General features: G+C 42.8%; 1 protein-coding gene across 1 annotated transcript; it reads right to left on the reverse strand.

Annotated features, from left to right (window-relative positions):
* Positions 1–482: 482 nt before the first annotated feature.
* fntb (farnesyltransferase, CAAX box, beta) lies at positions 483–16,994 on the reverse strand. The gene is made up of 14 exons (XM_046372433.1): positions 16,861–16,994; positions 16,680–16,762; positions 16,483–16,605; positions 15,219–15,283; positions 12,448–12,520; positions 11,669–11,760; positions 9,915–10,061; positions 8,881–8,964; positions 6,917–7,003; positions 6,665–6,794; positions 4,079–4,211; positions 3,239–3,350; positions 2,993–3,107; positions 483–965 (listed from the first exon to the last, which is right to left on the reverse strand). Exons 3-14 carry the CDS (start codon positions 16,579–16,581, stop codon positions 792–794), a joined length of 1,311 nt encoding a protein of 436 aa, XP_046228389.1. The 5' UTR covers positions 16,582–16,605; positions 16,680–16,762; positions 16,861–16,994; the 3' UTR covers positions 483–791.
* Positions 16,995–17,363: the final 369 nt, after the last annotated feature.

Consider the following 17,363-nt stretch of genomic DNA (forward strand, 5'->3'; position numbering starts at 1 on the left):
GTGAGCAACAGCCAGCCTGCTCGCAGTGTGTGTGCGGGATGAATGCGTCTTTTCTTATTTCAGGGATTGACTTTTTATTTCCTGCGTTGAGCCTGGATTTGTAGAAATGCTGGGGTCAAACTTTGCCCTGTAACAACGCATGCTTAGCCCAAAGATGAAGACGTGTTTCATATCTGACAGCTGCTTTCAAACCAAACTCGAGTTTTCCATAACTCAGCTTCTGACATGTTAGTTACAATCTTTGAGTTTGACTTTAATCTGACAAAACAAGCTTGTTTTAAGATGTAATCTGGGAGTTTGGGGAATTTTCCTTTGTTCTTTTTTCTTTTTTTATAAACCGAACTGATAATTCGATAAATGACCGTTCGTTTAAACCCTAAACTAAACTCAAGTGAATGTTTTTTTTTTTTTTTAAATAAAGATTTGTCTCAAGTGTTCACCAGTCACTCAACAGTCATAAAGGATTTTATAACACCATCATGAAAAGTTCCATATAAAGGTTTATTAGCTCAGGTTAGAACGTTTCACTTTTATTTCAGAAAACAACAAGCATTGCAAGCAAAAATTCAGCTGGATGCGAAGCTGCACGCACACACACACGCACACACACGACCGCTGACTTCAGTTCAGCCAAACTGCTCCTAAACTCCAGCCCTCGTCTCTACTGAGGGTTGACCATCCGACCGCTTCTCGGGCTCGTCTCCGGCAGACCAGACCGCTGTTTGGCTGGTCCCGGTCGGTTCCTTAGAGTTGGCTGGTTCGAACACAGTGACGTCTCTGCTGCACACTAACTAGGAGTGATGGTCATCTGATCCGGAGGCGGCGGCGGGGTCCGTCGCCAGCAGGGTGTCATCGGCAGGGGCTCCCGGCTGCTTGTTGTTGTCGGGGACGGGCTGCCTGTGAAAGTACTGCAGGGCCTGAGCCACTTTCTCTGGACAAATATTGTAAACTGGATGAGTTGGAGCCTGGAAGACAAAAACCAGAGCAAAATAAGACAGCTGTTGCACCATAATGTTTTCAGACTTATTCACTCAAAAGTGGTCCAAAAGCTTTATCTGCCGAGGATGTAACCACAGTGTCAGTATTAAATATACTACATGTCTTCATTTTTTAAATTTATTTATTTTTTTACTGATTTCTTCTGTGTGAAACTGGCCTGCTGAAGAAGAATCCATTTCTTTAAACCCTTTGGCCCTGTTTTAAAATTGCATGTAAATGGAATCTTCACCCTTTATGAATTCACATTTCCAAAAGCCAAACTGCCAAATGCTGTTCTTCACTCATCTGCGTGTGGAGGCAATACAACATTTAAGTCTTTTGAAATCCAACCCAACAAGAAATCCTGAACAAAAGCGTCCCTCAAACACACACAGAGCCAAGTATCTGCTGCATGCATTAGAGCATCTGTTCATGATACTGCGTTCCCACCCAGAAGGTTTGCAAATAAAGGGACAGAGTGAGGAAAAAATATTCTTAGTTTCTAAAGCATAAAGTCCAGTTTTACCACAGATGTAATGAAACGCTGTGGGGTGACTGGCTGTCTTCTATGCATATGCATGAACGGGAGGCAGACTTACTGTAACCAGCTGTATGTGCCAGTAATACGACAGGAAACAGGAAAATAAAGCCAACACCACTGCCGTTGCCACTGACATCTTTAAGCAAAACCACATTTTTAGTTTGACTGCTTCACTCGCTGACTCCACCCCTCAGTGCTTGTCCTTTAATATTTACATCAAAATGCAACAAGTTTGGGAACCGAATCCTGTAGACGGTCACAGTGAAAACATAAGGCAGGCGAGATATTTTAAAAACGAAGAACACAGTCAGCCTTTCTTGACTGTTACAGCAGGTGCATGCAACTAAATTCACATGCAAATGAATCTGCACACACTGCTAAACTGGCAGATAAAAAAGCCAGCAGTTAAATAATTCACATAGTGGGGGGAAAAAAGACGATGAGTTCAGGGGCATCAGGGGCAAAATGAGCAGTCGATGAGACTTAATAAAAAGGCTTTTTTAGTTTACAAATTCTTCTTTTTCAATGACCTGCAGATAAAGATTATGTAAATGCTGTTGTTCCAACTTGTGTAACAAACAAATGATTCCCAAACAGGAGAACTTGTACCCTGGGGGGGGACATTTGTAGCTCAATTAAATTTTTTTTTAAAAATGATGACAAAATGGAACCAGACTAGCTGCTTCCAGTCTTGGTGTGCTGACTGCAGTGTCATATTTAGTGAACACACATGAGAGTGGTATAAATTTTGCCATCCAACTCTCAGCAAGACTGAGAGGAAGCATATTTTCCCAAATGGCACCACATGGCACTTTAAACACCACATGCTGCTATTGACAGCGCATGAAAAGTAGTTTGCAAGCTAGCAGAAAGAGGTACTCATCTGACAGATTCTTTAAAAAAGTGTTGGGAACCACTGAGGACAACTGAATTTAGTCTTCAGAACAAACTACACTGGACTTTTAACCAGTGCAGGCATTTTTCCAAGGGACTGGTGAGAAGTTGTCATTATAATGGAGGAGATAAACTATATAGACAAAAGTAATTGGACAGGGGTTAATGTTAATGTCTTAATGTTTCAGCATACCAAGTAATTTTAGACGATGCTATGCCCAGCACCTTTGGGATGAACTGGAACAGAGACTGTGAGTCAGGCCTTTGGGTCCAACATCAGTGACTGACATCACAAACGCTCTACTGCATGAATGCGCAAACATTCTCACAAAACAATCCACAGTCTTGAGAAAAGCCTTCCCAGAAGAGTGGAGCAACTCCATATCAACGTCTATGTATTTAGAATGCAGTGTGATGATCAGGTGTCCACATACTTCTGTCTACACAGCATATCTTTAAAAGAGGTTTCACTTGTTTCTACTGAAATGAATCCATTCCGATCAGTAAAGAATCTGTTTCTGAATGCATCCGCCCACATCCACCCGTCTCTCCCTGCCGGCCCTGCTGCAGCCGCCTCACCAGTCGGTTCTCCTCCCTGCCGAGGATCATCTCATGATGGAGGTCCATGTTTCCAAAGTGCTGCGCTATGGAGAGGCCGCTCAGGCAGTAACACGTGTGGTAGAAATCTCTGGATCTGGACGCATGGAGATGGAACACAAGACAACGATGTGCATGAGTGAAACCATGTGAATCACATGTGTGTGCTGCCATGTGTCGTGTTGTGTGTGTGTGTGTGTGTGTGTGTCCAGATGGTGTGGGACTGACTTGCCGGGCTTATCCAGGAGGCCCCCTGTCGGGTTCTGACAGCACAGGAGGATGTACTCCTGCAGGGCCTGCTGCTCAAACATCCACTGCTGCCGGCTCAGCTCCGACTCTCCTGTGGACACACGCACGCACGCACGCGCACACACACACACACACATACACACACACACACACACACACACACACACACACACACACACACACACACACACACGTCAGACTCTCATTAGTTTCACTTTTTGTTTTAAAAGGAAAAAAATAATTAAAAATAATGAATACAATTATTATTATCATATCATATATATGAGTTATTCAAATGCATTCAAACTGGGCACATCAGCAGCAGCTCAGTCGCAATGTTGCCCGATTTTTCTCTTCACTCTCTATTGCTGGAAACATTTTCAACAAGTCAATTTACAGTAAATTGTGATAAAAAATGACCTCCTCTGTTCAAAAGGAGGCAGTTTTTAGCTGAACAGCTGGTCCAATTGCAAATTCATTTCTGTCGCTGACTTCCATTCAGTGTGGCTGAACCGTATGAAAGGAACACAAGCCGGAACAGGAGAAAACACACTGAAAATATCTGGGTCAATGTGAGCAGAATCACTGTTTCTTTGTCAGCGATTTTCTGGTGGCTAAAGGGAAAATTCTCAATCCAGGTGAAGCCATTTTCCAGACAAGTTAGTGAGTGGGGGGGGGGGGGGGAAGGATGTAAATGATTTTGAGTTGTCTCTCAAGGTAGAAAGCAGTAATGATCTGAGTACTGATTAGGAAAAAACATCAGGGTTTTTAGCGGCCACTTCGTCTGTTTTACGCCTCTGCAGGCCGAACATACTGTACCTTCTTTGAATAAGGCTCTGTGGAGCAGAGGCAGGAGTCCAGCCTGCCAGAAAGAGTAGCAGCCGTCCACCAGTTTGTTACAGCGGCCCTGGAAGCCTCCTTCGAACCGCATCTGTCTGCTGACCACCCACCGCTGAGGAGAAACACAGCCTGTTTAAAAACACGTGTGAGGATGTTTAACCCTCCTGTTCACTTTCAAACACGCTGACCCTGAACGCAGCCAGCGTTCACGGGGCCACAGGGGGCCACAGGGGGCCACACGGGGCCACAGGGGGCCACAGGGGGCCACACGGGGCCACAGGGGGCCACGCGGGGCCACAGGGGGCCGGTGCTGTGGGTGTAGCAGAAGGTATGAAGGAAAAACTGCGTCTCAACATTGCCAAAATGGGAAAGTGGGATGTCTGCAATATCGTTGCCACGGTAACCCATAATTGGTGCACATCCAGTCAGCTCGGCTTGGATTGAGTAATTGTGGAATATTGGGTGTAATAGCAGCTGGGGTCTAATCTGTCTGAGGAAGAGGAGAGGACGGCGCTCAGCTCGTTAACGTGTTAAAGCTCAAGGACAAAGAGAGGAGGAACAACACGGTGAAGAGCAGCGTTCACTCACTTCTTACAAACAACCCATTTTATGCAGCGTCTGTGCGTACTCAAAAGAGGAAACACACACAGAAATGTGCATCGCGGTCACTGTTTTTAGGTGGCCCGCATGGAGTTTGCCAATTCAGTGCAAAACATGCTGCTCTCGACTGTTTTCACGTAAAAGAGCCTTTTCCTCATGAAGTCACGAGGAAATCCGAGAAGACGTGTGACACGGACTGCGATCTTCATCATGAACGCTTCCTGCACGCCGCCGCTGAGCTTAGCGCAGACTTTATTTGATTAGATTTAAAGCAAATCAGATTTTCACTGAGTGATCATCACGGCCAAAAGAATTCATGACGACAACATTATTGCGGTATGTGTTTCATAGTCATTAGCCAGACTGATCACTCAGTGGCTGCCATTAGTGCGCCATCTCTTCCTCTGCTCTTCACAGCCATCATGTAATGAGGTCACTCACAACGCCAGTGACTTTTCTCACATTCAGCTGAAGCACCGAAGTTAGTAATTTGCATCATATTTCAAACTTTCACACAAAAGCTTTGAAATGTCGTATTTTGTTTTGTTTTCGCAGCTTTTTCTCGCTGAACTAATTCCTAAAGATGCTTAAAATGTTGATGCTCTTCACTTCACTTCCTTGGAACGTACTGAGTAACAAACACAACAAGGTCACATGAATCTACATGAATGTTTTTTTCCCTCTCAGTATTAATGATTAATTCATTCTGCCACGGCTGTTTCGTGAAGCGTGACTCACCCTACAGCATTCGATAAAGGGCAGCTTCATAAAAGCAGTTTTTTTCTTCACACCCACTCAAATACCACTTTAATTCAAAGGAAACAAAATGGCTGTCAGAAAGGAAAGACCTAAACAAGCCCTGTGACACATGTCTGACGTGGATAAGCGACACAGCTGTGCAGAGGCCACGCTGTACGCCGCCAGAGACCATCCACACCCTGAACCCCACCCAGCCGTCACCTCCAGCCCCGCCGACCCTCAGCTTAAACCAGTGAGCCAGAAGCCTGCATCTGTGGAGCCTCTGCAGGGGAAACACAGAGCTGAGCTGTGGAGCTGGTTACAGGAGGAGGGACGTTTAACCAGCCTGTTGGCACGCGGGGTGCAGGTTTTCACATGCAAATTTGACTGACCGAAAAGAATTTGAATACATGCTGAATGACAGCAAAAGTGTGTTGGCAGCTGCTGCAGGAAGACTTTACATCCTTGACACTTTGAATTTTAAGAGGCATTTTGTCCCTGAACGATGACTGTAAACGGAGCGTAGAGGAAACCAAAGCACAAAGAGCCGTGTTTCTCCTTCAGTAAGAGATGTTAAAAACATCATGTCTTTAACTTTGTGTCATTAAGAATCTAACCTGCTGCAGAGTCCCTGAACAGAAGAGTTTAAAGCTCCAGGGCTCCTGATTCTGACCTCTCACTTCTCTGGAATCAGCAAAACGACAGGAAGTGGCGACAATGCAGGCCACAAACTGATGTAAACTTCATCCACTAATATCCAAGAGCCACCAAGAGCCCGGCAGCATCACAATAAAGTCACGGTGTTGTTTACAGCTACGTCTCTAAATCACTCCGAGAAACAGAAAGTCAAGATTCACAAAATGCAACAATCTAAAAATCACGCCATAAAAAAAGATAACCTGTGTAATATTTCATTCCTAAAAGAAGGGTGTCCAGCAGACATTATGAGTCGTTACATCATGAAATCTCACTCTGGGTTATAACGTGTTATTCTCATTTTATTCCGTGTGTTTCTGCTTGGTCCCTCACAGCGGCGAGCAGCCTATTAAAGAGGATATTGCTTCTGCTGTGACTGACACTGATACCATCTCTTTGATCGTTGTTTTCAGACTCCAGTCCAGCAGCACCACAGGTTATTCTGAGCAGGGGGTGTTTTATGTTATTTCAACACATTTTTTTTGTTCGTTTTAATTTGATCGAATTGAGTTTGAGACAGGAGTTTCTCACCAACAAGGCTTTGAGATCCAGCATGTGTTCTTTGCCCAGGATGACGAGGGCGGCCGTGCCACAGAAAGTGTATCCACCGTGGGCCTCCAGACCGGGCACTCCGCTGAGACCTCCCTCCCAGTTCTGACAACTGGAGACACATAATAAAAAACACACCAGTCAACACTGCCTGGTTTATGGAGAAGCCAAGGCACCAAAGGGGGCTTTAATAATTCAATATCAGACTGCGGTGGTGGTGGTGGCAGGTTGTACCTGAGAATCCAGTTGGTCGTGTCCTCAAACAGTTTCGGTGTGAGGATGTTTGTGAGCGATGCTACGGAGGCTGCACAGTACGCGCTCCTAGAAAAGGAAAAAAGAAAGGATGTGGGTGAGCAGGAAGTTTCCTCCTCCACTTACACCTTTTCTTCCAAAGTACTGTATTTTTAGACCACCAGCACACTAAATATAAATCTATTCTGTATTTTAGTCTGTCATCATCTCAGCTTTTACACATTTGGTTTTCCTGGGCTGGTAAGAAGCAGTGGAGCTTTGACCCTTGAACTGATGAAGAATTCAAAGACAAGGTTGGTACCAATTTAAACTATATAGACAAACGTATTGGGATCATTACACCAACAGGGACTTTAATGGCATCACATTCTGAACACACAGACAGCTTTGCAGCTCGAACAGCTTCCACTCTTCTGAAGGCTTTCCACAACATGTTGGAGTGTTTCTGTGGGAATTTCTGCTGATTCATGCAGTAGAGCATTTGTGAGGTCACACACTGATGTTGGACCAAAAGGCCTGGCTCACAATCTCCGTTCCAGTTCATCCCAAAGGTGTTGGATGGGGTTGAGGTCAGGACTCTGTGTGGGCCAGTCAAGTTCTTCCACACCAAACTCATCCAACCATGTCTTTATGGAGCTTTGCTTTGTGCACTGGGGCACAGTCATGCTGGGATAGAAAAGGGCCTTCAACAAACTGTTGCCACAAAGTTGGAAGCATAGCATTGTCCAAAATGTCTTGGTGTGCTGAAGCATTAAGATTTCCCTTCACTGGAAGTCAGGGGCCGAGCCCAACCAATGAAAAACAGCCCCATCCCAATACCTTTGTCTATGTAGTGTATATTTTTGTTATTTTTCACAAATCCCTTAAAGAGACCAAAAACAGCAGTTAATTTACCCCATTAGGAAGTAGGTTCTATGCAGCATAAGTCTGACATGTTTGAGTGACACATTTTGTCATTATGGTGACCAGTGAGGTTTATTATTCTCAGCAGTGTAAGCATGGAAACACAGCTCTGAGCATGCTCAGTGCCATCCACCGGGAGCAAAACTCCAGACGTAAGTAAGTTGTTTCAAAGTAAATAACACCAGTCACAGGGATAAGCTACATCACACTTTTGTCAGATCAACTCATTGTTGGTTTTGGTCTTTTCATGGGATTTGCTGCCAATAAAAACCCAAAATATACTGAAAATCATCAGACTTTTCCTAAATGAAAAGTGGGTTTGAGCAAATCCCTCTGCTTCCTAGACCAATAAACCCCTTTAGAAATCCACTGGATTACTTCAGAAATTAAAACAAGGTTCTGCTTTTTCTTAGCTCATGAAAAGTTGACATTTTAGAGATATGTCATTTTCCTAGGACGGCGACAGATAAGCAAAGCCTTCTGAGTGGAAAAACAGTTTCAATAAAACATAACGACAGCGGAAAGTTAATTGGCTGGCGGCAGATAACGGCCTCCTGTGAGAGCGAAAAAGTAACTTTGACTTTTGAGGTTCTTTGTTGAAACCGAAGACGATACCTCAAAGCTGCTTATTAAAACCACGCTGTTCCACAGAGCAGGTTCAAAGAGAGAAAAAGCAACACACATACGAACGAACGAACAAATGAACGCACACACACACACAGTAACCTGAATAACAGAAATCCACTCTTCTGCAATGTGAGTATTTCTCTTCTTTTCTATCAACACCAAAGCAGAACAAAAAGCACCTAAAATACGCAAAGGAAAAAGGAGACAAAAAGAGACGTACCCTTTAAAAATGTCCTACTTATTTGATGAAAAGATCAAATGTGCATATTTATCCACTGTAAATACTAAACATTCTCTTAACTGAGACGTTTTTTTTTCCCACTTTGCTGATTCATGGATCTTCATGTCTGATGCTGATAAAGCAGATACAAGTGCAGAACAGGTGGAGCAAGCGGTGTCATCCTCTGGGCCCTCACCTGACATCCACCTCCCCTCCGATGTGCATCACGAACGAGCCATCTGGCTGCTTCACTGACCATAGGAAATCGAGCAGCTTCTCCCTGGAGAGAGGCAGCACAGGAGGAGGAGGTTTAGAAAGAAGAGGAGGAGATACATGATGATAAGAGGAGCAGGAGGAGCAGGGGGTGATATGGATCGAGGGAAGGAGATAAGGCGAGAGGAACGGACAAAGGGAGGGCGGGTGCAGCAGCGTACTGCGGATTTAATAAAGCTTTCATAGAAAGTCACCACAGAAATCACAAGCGTAAACATTAGTAACAGAATAAAAACGAGGAGTGAAAGATCCTGGAAGCATTACCTCTAAATGCTCTTCTAATTAGCTCCTGCTTAAACATCATCGACAAGAAACGTCTGTAATGTTCTCCTGCTACTGTAATAACAACTGCACTGAAGCGCTTCATTAAATTTCAGTCAAAACCAAAACAGATATAAAGGCATAAATTAACAAACAGATCCCAAACATCATTACACAGCCGCTAATTAAAAGCTTCGAGTGTGAATATGGTTATTATTATACTCACACAAACATAACGTCAGCAGGAAAAGGCTCTTGTTTAAGTGATTTGAGAATGTGAAGCCCTTTCGTTCAGTCTGAGACTTCAGCGTAAAAACACAGTGATGCCCTGAAGGCGACATGATATATACAAAATAGTTCTTGTTATATATACATACTATCTACAGCACATCGTGTAACTCCGAGTTATAACTCTCCAGCAGAGTCATCGTGACTAACTGTTGGCATCTGTAATATGGCATCAAATATGAAAAAAAAAAGATCCAAAGTGCTGCTGACCATATCTCAATATTGAGATATAAAGTGTGCCTATTAGCTACGCATTTCCTGTGTCTTTCTGCTCTAAAAGCCAGTGAAAAACATTTGAAAATTGTGACGGCAGGTATGCAGCACATACTCCCTTCTTAACATGTTGAATCCAGCCTTTTATCCTGAGCCGAGCATTAACGAAAGGGAACAAGACGATCAAGACCATACCTGTCTATGACATTATAGGCCTCCTCTGTGCCGATGATACAGAGGGCGTTGACGGCGGCGTAGGTGGGTGCAAGGTGGGCGTGTTGTCCCGGTCCCCCAGCGAAACCCCCTGTTGGGCTCTGACAACGAGCCAGAAACTGACACACACTGGAAGGAAAAGATTACAAAGTTATGACTGAATTGTACTTACGCAGACAGACAGCATAGTGCTTACTTTGTACTTATAAAGCCAGGTGATGCTCAAAAAGACTCCACGTGGACAGCAACGCGTCCTTTAAGGTTAAGAAAATAGTGGATGCAAACAGCTCACTTGGACAGACTATGTTTCCATAGACAAAAACAACAGTTTAAATCTACCATCAAAGCGGTAAATGAGCTGAGCTGGAACCTCAGCAGGCTGCAAAGCGAGCACCGCTGGCTTAGTTGCCTCTAGATGATGTGGCACCGAGCACACCCCATCTCAACCACAGCTTCCTTTTTTTTCCCCAGCCTCAGTGCACAAAGCTGCTTCTCTCATGAAACGTGCTCTTCGTCCTCCGCCACGGGGAGGAATCACAAAATTGTGAGAATGTCTCGAGCCAACTGTGTTGGAAGGAAAAGAAACCTGCATTTGGCCAACCGGTCCGGTGCAAATACTGACCTGAGAACAGTGAACATTTCATGGGACGAAGAAAGCACTCTGCTGTAGGTTGCATTGTTTTAAGTCCTTGAACAGGGCCTGTGTGTGTGTGTGTGTGTGTGTGTGTGTGAGCACGAGGCCATCACACTGGCACTGGGCAATGCCAGCCGGTGTGTTGGCATGCCTCACAGTAATAATGAGTGTGGGTTGGCAGCCTGGAATCGCTACAGGGTTTTGCGGTGTTACTTTGGACTGGCAGTAATTTAATTAAATGGCAGTTTCATGGCAATAACAGCAACACTTCTTGAAGTTACAGCTGTATAAACATAATATATCTGCCTGTTGTCCTTAATATTTCCAAAAAATATTCATTTCACTGCTTCTTACATCAACACCATGACGCTTTACTGCTCGTTATGTAATCACGACTTCTCAGTAAACTGCCCCCCCACCACCCAAGTCTGATGAGCTCTCAAGTCAGAAGCTCTTTGTTCTAATGTTGGCATTCAATATGAAGCTTACAAAAATAAGAGGAACTTTCAGTGGTCAGTTTAGAGATTTTAAATACGACGACAGATTTTTTACAAGCTTCACAAGTTTATTTTTTTTCATACAGGAGCATATTTTTCATTACTATTGCATTATGCTACTTTTTGTGTAGTTGGCAGAGCTACTTCACAGTTTACGACTGTGTCAATCAATATTATGTTACACTGTCTGTCTTTTAACACCGTGACATCATGTCATGATGGAAATAAAAGCCCCTCTAACATGTTACACCTGGGATTGGTGTGTTCCTCTCGATCCATGACTAAATTAAACTATTAAATATACTGTGTCTTGTAAGTCCATGTGGGGAGGCCAGATGGATTATTTTACATGTGATATAGTTTATATCATAATATTGTACTGAAGGACACAACACACAGCTTCTAATATTGGTGCAAGTAGACCTGCGGCAGTTAATTATCTACCAACATTTGCACGGCTGCAGTATTTGCTCTACTACAGTAATTATGAGAACTATGCTATGATAACAGATAATAAAAAGTATTTGGAAGTCCCAGAGCATTTATGCCCCTTGGTGGCAGTCTGTGTGTGTGTGTGTGTGTGTGTGTGTGTGTGTGTGTCTCACTCTGAGGCGACAGCAGCAGGAACGGGCTCCTCTAGTAACTCCAGACTGTGAAGAATCCAGAAGCAAAGCCACGGTCGGCTGGCATCCAGACACTACCTCGCACAAAGACAGACAGCAGCACACACATCACATGATCAGATGGGCATCAGATAAAGGAGGTAGCGAGATCAGTCAGTCAGAGACTAGATGAGAGTAAACAAGTCTGCCACACAGACAGAGGAGAGGAAAATGATAGCCCTGACAAACTGTTTGAGTTGGTAAAACTATGACAGCGTTTACGATAAAAACAACAGAGCGATGTGATGCCTTTTGTGCATTTTTTTTTGTTGTTGTTACATAATCTCATGACTCAGCTCCTCATTTCCATTGCCAAGTCATTGCTGCAATGTGCATCATTTAACAGCCAAATTACTGTCAAATCCGGCTACAAAAGAAACACCGAAAAGATCAAGTCAAATCAGTCGGCTGCTGAGCTGGAAGTCGGGCGGAGAACACAAGCTCGTCTCTCTCTCCCTCTCTTTCTTTTCTGGCAAGAGTGGAGAACAGCTAACACATTAAGAGGGACGACCTTCCCAGAAGCACACATGCATATTTTTTGCTAAGTGAAAACAACAGTATTTCTATTTAAAGCAGACCGAGCCAATCAGACACACATCCAGAGGCCATGACACACAGGAACTAACAGAACCTCAGAGAACTTCATGTAGGTTAACGTACACTTCAACAGCAGGACTATTTCAACACGTGTCTCTTTGCGTGCTGGAAGCCAGATACCATACCTCATAAGCATCTGACAAGTGACGCAAGCCCTTCTTGAGATACTGGTAGTGTTGGTCCCGCAGCAACGTGGGCCTGAAGACCAAACATGGGACAGGAAGATCGATTACAAAGAGGTGGCAGCTTCAGTGTAACAGAAAATGTCAACATGGACATCTGAGAGACAGTAAAAAGAGGAGGCTTGATTCACTCTCTCTGCAGAAAGGCAATTCTTGACCTTTGCCATTTTGAATATGGTGTGATACCTCAAGACACAACACAGAATGAAAAATGGTTTAAAGTTTCAAACAGTCGAACACATGACTCTGAACTGCTTTACTTCTTTCAGGTATCGAGGAACTTCTTTTGAAAATCAAAAGCAAAAACTGACAGTAAGACAAGATGTTACTGCGTCACTGAAATCTGTACTGTTTGCCGTGTTTTGTACATATAGTTTGGTGAGTTTAGTGCATTTGTGTAAAGGACAAGCATTGGACCATGTCCTGGGTTGACAGTGCTGCGATATACAATATTTGTCTGTGATAACCAAATAAGATGATACCTTATTGATCCCTGGGGGTGGAGGTAGGTGTTACATCAGCAAAAGTCACACATTGTTCCCTTCCATCACTTTAATGTCAGTTTGCTTCACAGAAACACCAGTTCATCTGCATCTATAGCCCTTAGCGCACACACACATAAGTGTATGTGTGTCAGTGAGTCAAAGACAGCTGACACTCCCTCCGTCCTCACCGCCCACCCAGTCCTATTCACCGCCAGCCCTTTCCACGCAGTCTTCGCCACAACGATTGTAATTACACTCTACCAACACGGGCTTAGTCACAGATTGCTGCCCAGAGTTTTGTAGCACCAATTCTACAACACAAAAACAATCAGGAGGGAGAGCAGGACCAATCAATGATAAGCGGTTCAAAGGTGGTCTGCACGCCGCCGTTTTCCTCATCAGACAAGGATTCAACTCGGCTGTTTAAAACGATGAGGGCAGACGTGGCTACAGACGAGTATGCAAAGTATATATATCGATATATATAATTGAAGTTGAGCAGAGCAAACATCTGCAAAGGAAATAAGAGAGGAAATACCTTTTGAGGATAAATAAAAATAGACACTCCTGAGGTCTGTCTATCTCAATTTCCATCAAAACTGTAAATTTATTTTTTTTAGAGGCATCAGCTTTAAATATCATTATTTTTATTAGTCTCATTCATTTCAGTGGCCGATTACGCAACGCAGTACACAGAAACGCGCTGCAGCTCCCACTGAAAACAGCAAGGTCATGTCATCAGTTGTGTTTGTGGTCATTTCAGGGTTTTAGCAGCCTGAGGACGACTGTGATCTACAATCATTAACAAAGGGTTTTTAAGGTTGAAAAAAAAAAGGGCTTTTTTACTCTACAATTATATTTGTGTCAGTGTGTAGAAGTCTGTGTACAAAGAGACAGAACTTGCAGAAATATGTCAATTCAGTTCAATTCAATCCACTTTATTTATATAGCGCCAAATCACAACAAAAGTTATATCATGACACTTTCCAAGTAGAGCAGTTTTAGACCAAACTCCTTAATTTAGTTTTTAAGTACCCAGTAAAACTGCCAAAACAGCTGAATGTAAACATAATGCAAAAATATAAAGTAGATTTGGTCAGTCAAACATGTTTTACAAGGGTGGACTTGCGGTGGAGGAGGGTGGATTCCTGAGGCTTCACACAGTTACCCGTTCTAGTATTTGTTTTATGAGGTTCTAACAAAAATCCATATCTGATTTGGCTGACACAAATCATTAGATATCAGGATCAACTTTAAAAAACAAAAAAAACACCAGTTTGTTCATCCATTCATTTTAAATATGGTCTCATTAGAATTTATCCTCATCCAAAAGTTGAACACTAATCTTACCTTCTACATGCTGGACCTTGAGACCAGGCCAAACAGAGAGCAGTCACAACTCACTGCACGAACTCTACTGATGAATACTGTTCATCTTGTTACAAGCCCGTTCAGCCATCTCTATTGGAAAACTGGTGTTTGCGATTAAAAGCAGCCCCAGCTGATAAGCAGCGTCTTTGGAAATGTCTCGTAATGGCAGTAATGGACATTATGACAGTGCTATGAATGGATCATCATCATTACTACAGCCACATTACATCATTACGTACTGCATTAAGGCTTTTATGTTACACTGAGTTGTGGTTTGGCCAATTTTGTGTCCTGATTTCACATAATTATTGTAATAATATCTGACCTAACAGAGAGACATGTCTGAAGCAAATGTAAATGTTCTGAAAAGGCAGTTCCAAATCTCTTCAAACACTCCTCCACCAAATTAGCATTGCACTCAGACTCGTGGTGGGCAGTATTTTAAGATATAAAATTAAAACAATGCAGCTGCAATGCAATATTTGATTGATGTATACTTGGCATATTTTGCTGCTCATATATTTTTGTCTGAATGTCCAATCATTTTAAAATACATGCATCAAATCAAACTTTTGTTGTCTTTTGTGTTGTTGTCAGTTGCTGGGTGATCGGTCAGCACAAAGCATTAAGACATACTATTTAAAACAAACAAAACAAAAAGATCATGCACTTTTACTTTTTACAACAGTGAGAAACAGGCATAAAGGGGAACAATGGGGAAAGCTCTCAGGGAAAAACTACAGACAAAACTCAACCACTGTCTGCTCTTCCATCTGTTGAAACTTGTTTTTTAATAACCTGCTCTTTAGCTGTGACAGACCATAGTTTCCACGGCATGTGGACACTCTGAATACTTACTGTGGTAAGCTGTGTATTTGCTTGTAAACACTGATGACTTCTTCAATGCTGCGTTCCACTTTTTTCTAGTTAAAAAAGGAAGAGCAGGGAAATGAAGAGAGCAACTGTTATTAAGAAAGGCTAAAGAACACCAATAACGAACTCAGCCTCTCATCAGCATCAGCAGAATCTGATCCGATGGTTTGTTTACAGCACAAAAGACTTAAATATACAGACATCACATATGTTGCATTGCACTGATTCTAGTTTGCAATCATTTAAATTAATAGTGTATGTGTGGGTTGTTTTTAAAACATATCCAGCACATTTAAAAGCCCTTTTAAATTGAGGTGACATATATGAACCTGACAAGTCATATCTTGACCTGGAATGAGTCTTCTGATTGCACAGAAGAATACCTACCAACATTTTGCTATCAAAATATACACATGATGACAAGAGAATCAATGTGTAGTGTGATTTAGAGTAAATGAGTCAATTTGTGGGACAATTTCAAGATACTACTTGACAAATAAGGATGAAGGATGTAGTGGACGACACAACATGTCATAGTTGACAGATAAACTTGTCAGTGCTCTCTGTAGGACAAATTATACAATGGCAGCTCTGAGCTGGAATTTCTTGGTGCTTTATCAGCTGATGGGTGTAAATTAGCTGTTGAGCTAACCCCAGAGCATCTCAATTGCTTTTACAGATTAGCGGCGTAAAAATATTAATGCTGACGAACATGCACTGTCCCCTGTAAACAAACAAGGAAACAATGAAATTATGTATGTCGCATCTCCGCTTAGCTAATATTGGTCCTGAATTAATTTAACCACACAAGAACGATCGGTTAGTTCAGTGATCAGAACACAAAATATTTAAGTTTACTGATAAGGAGCTTAGAGTTGGAGTCTGGGTCGCGGTCTTATACTAAATTCACATGAGCTGCGTCGTACTCTGCCTTAATTGTTTAAGTTACTTAGCAAAGAGCAAAGATAATTCATACTTAATCTCTTTGAGGAGCAATGCTAGCTGCCTAAAAGCCCACGTTTGCTAACTTAGGCTAGCTAAAGCACAGTGCGCTAATGAGCATGGACCATCCCCCCCCCTTCTCTTCCGATTTATGGGTCGATTCACCGGTTTTAAAAAAAGAAGTTGTGAGGCAGCTGAACCTCTTGTCACACTTCTCCAGACGCGCCTCCGTTCACAGTGCAGAGCTGCCACTCATTCGCAGCATTAGCCACGTTACCTAACGAAGCTAATCTGCGCCTTCGCTCACCTGCTCCACAGAAGTCACAGTTTCCACCCCGTCATCCACGAACATTTCTGCGAAATGGCGCTCATTGAAGCATCGCAAAGGCGTCGGCACATCCTCCATAACGAACCGTTAGCTTCAGTGAGCCTGGAAATGAAACAATGCTGTAGGGGCAATTACTTTGTTTTGATAGTTCGCTTACTTTCCTGGACTCCGCTCACTTCCTGTCGAGGTTGGAGGAGTGGGCGGAAACTGCGCGCACACCCGCTACGGCGTCTCCAAGGGAACAAACCGCTTTCATTCACTGTAGTGCGAGAAATGACACACAGACTCACACAGCATCTTGTAAAAGTGTTAAACGTTGGTTTTACAAAGAAACTATGGGTTAAGGAATGAGTATACGTATGGCTGTCGGTGTCTCAGTTTTATTTTCTTCTTCTTCTCTCATGGGTGTTATGAAATTGACGTCGAAAGAAGAAATGCCATCGAACGCGTTACTTCTAGGTTTGATCCCCCTAGAGTCAGCTACAACCAAATCCAAATAACACCGGAAGTGATGTGACTTCGTCTTCAAAATAAGCACTCGAAATTTTTTCTGGAGTTAAATGTTTTCACATGAACGTATATATATATATCAGAATCAGAATCAGAATCAGAATTCCTTTATTAATCCCTGGAGGGAAATTCTTGTATATATATATATATATATATATATATAGCCTTATGGAGAAAAATAAGTGACAGAAAGTTACAGACACTGAGGTAGCGTGAGTACATTATCTCATGTGGGAGAGACTTTCTTTCATCCATTTAATCACCAAACAGACGTACATTTAATCCACAGATGGAAATAACATACCTAAATAAAGATATGGATGTGCGCATGATTCTCTCCAACTATCAAA

Source organism: Scatophagus argus, chromosome 19 (assembly GCF_020382885.2).
Source record: "Scatophagus argus isolate fScaArg1 chromosome 19, fScaArg1.pri, whole genome shotgun sequence".
Classification (NCBI taxonomy): Eukaryota; Metazoa; Chordata; class Actinopteri; family Scatophagidae; genus Scatophagus; species Scatophagus argus.

Bases quoted from the DNA above. Each gene is read 5' to 3' on its own strand.
- fntb (XM_046372433.1), bottom strand. From the start codon at position 16,581: ATGGAGGATGTGCCGACGCCTTTGCGATGCTTCAATGAGCGCCATTTC. The intron at 12,521-15,218 runs GTAAGTATTCAG...TTTGGTCTTCAG, and splicing joins CAAATACACAGCTTACCACA to GCCCACGTTGCTGCGGGACC. The intron at 4,212-6,664 runs GTGAGAAACTCC...GTTTCTCCTCAG, and splicing joins TGGATCTCAAAGCCTTGTTG to CGGTGGGTGGTCAGCAGACA.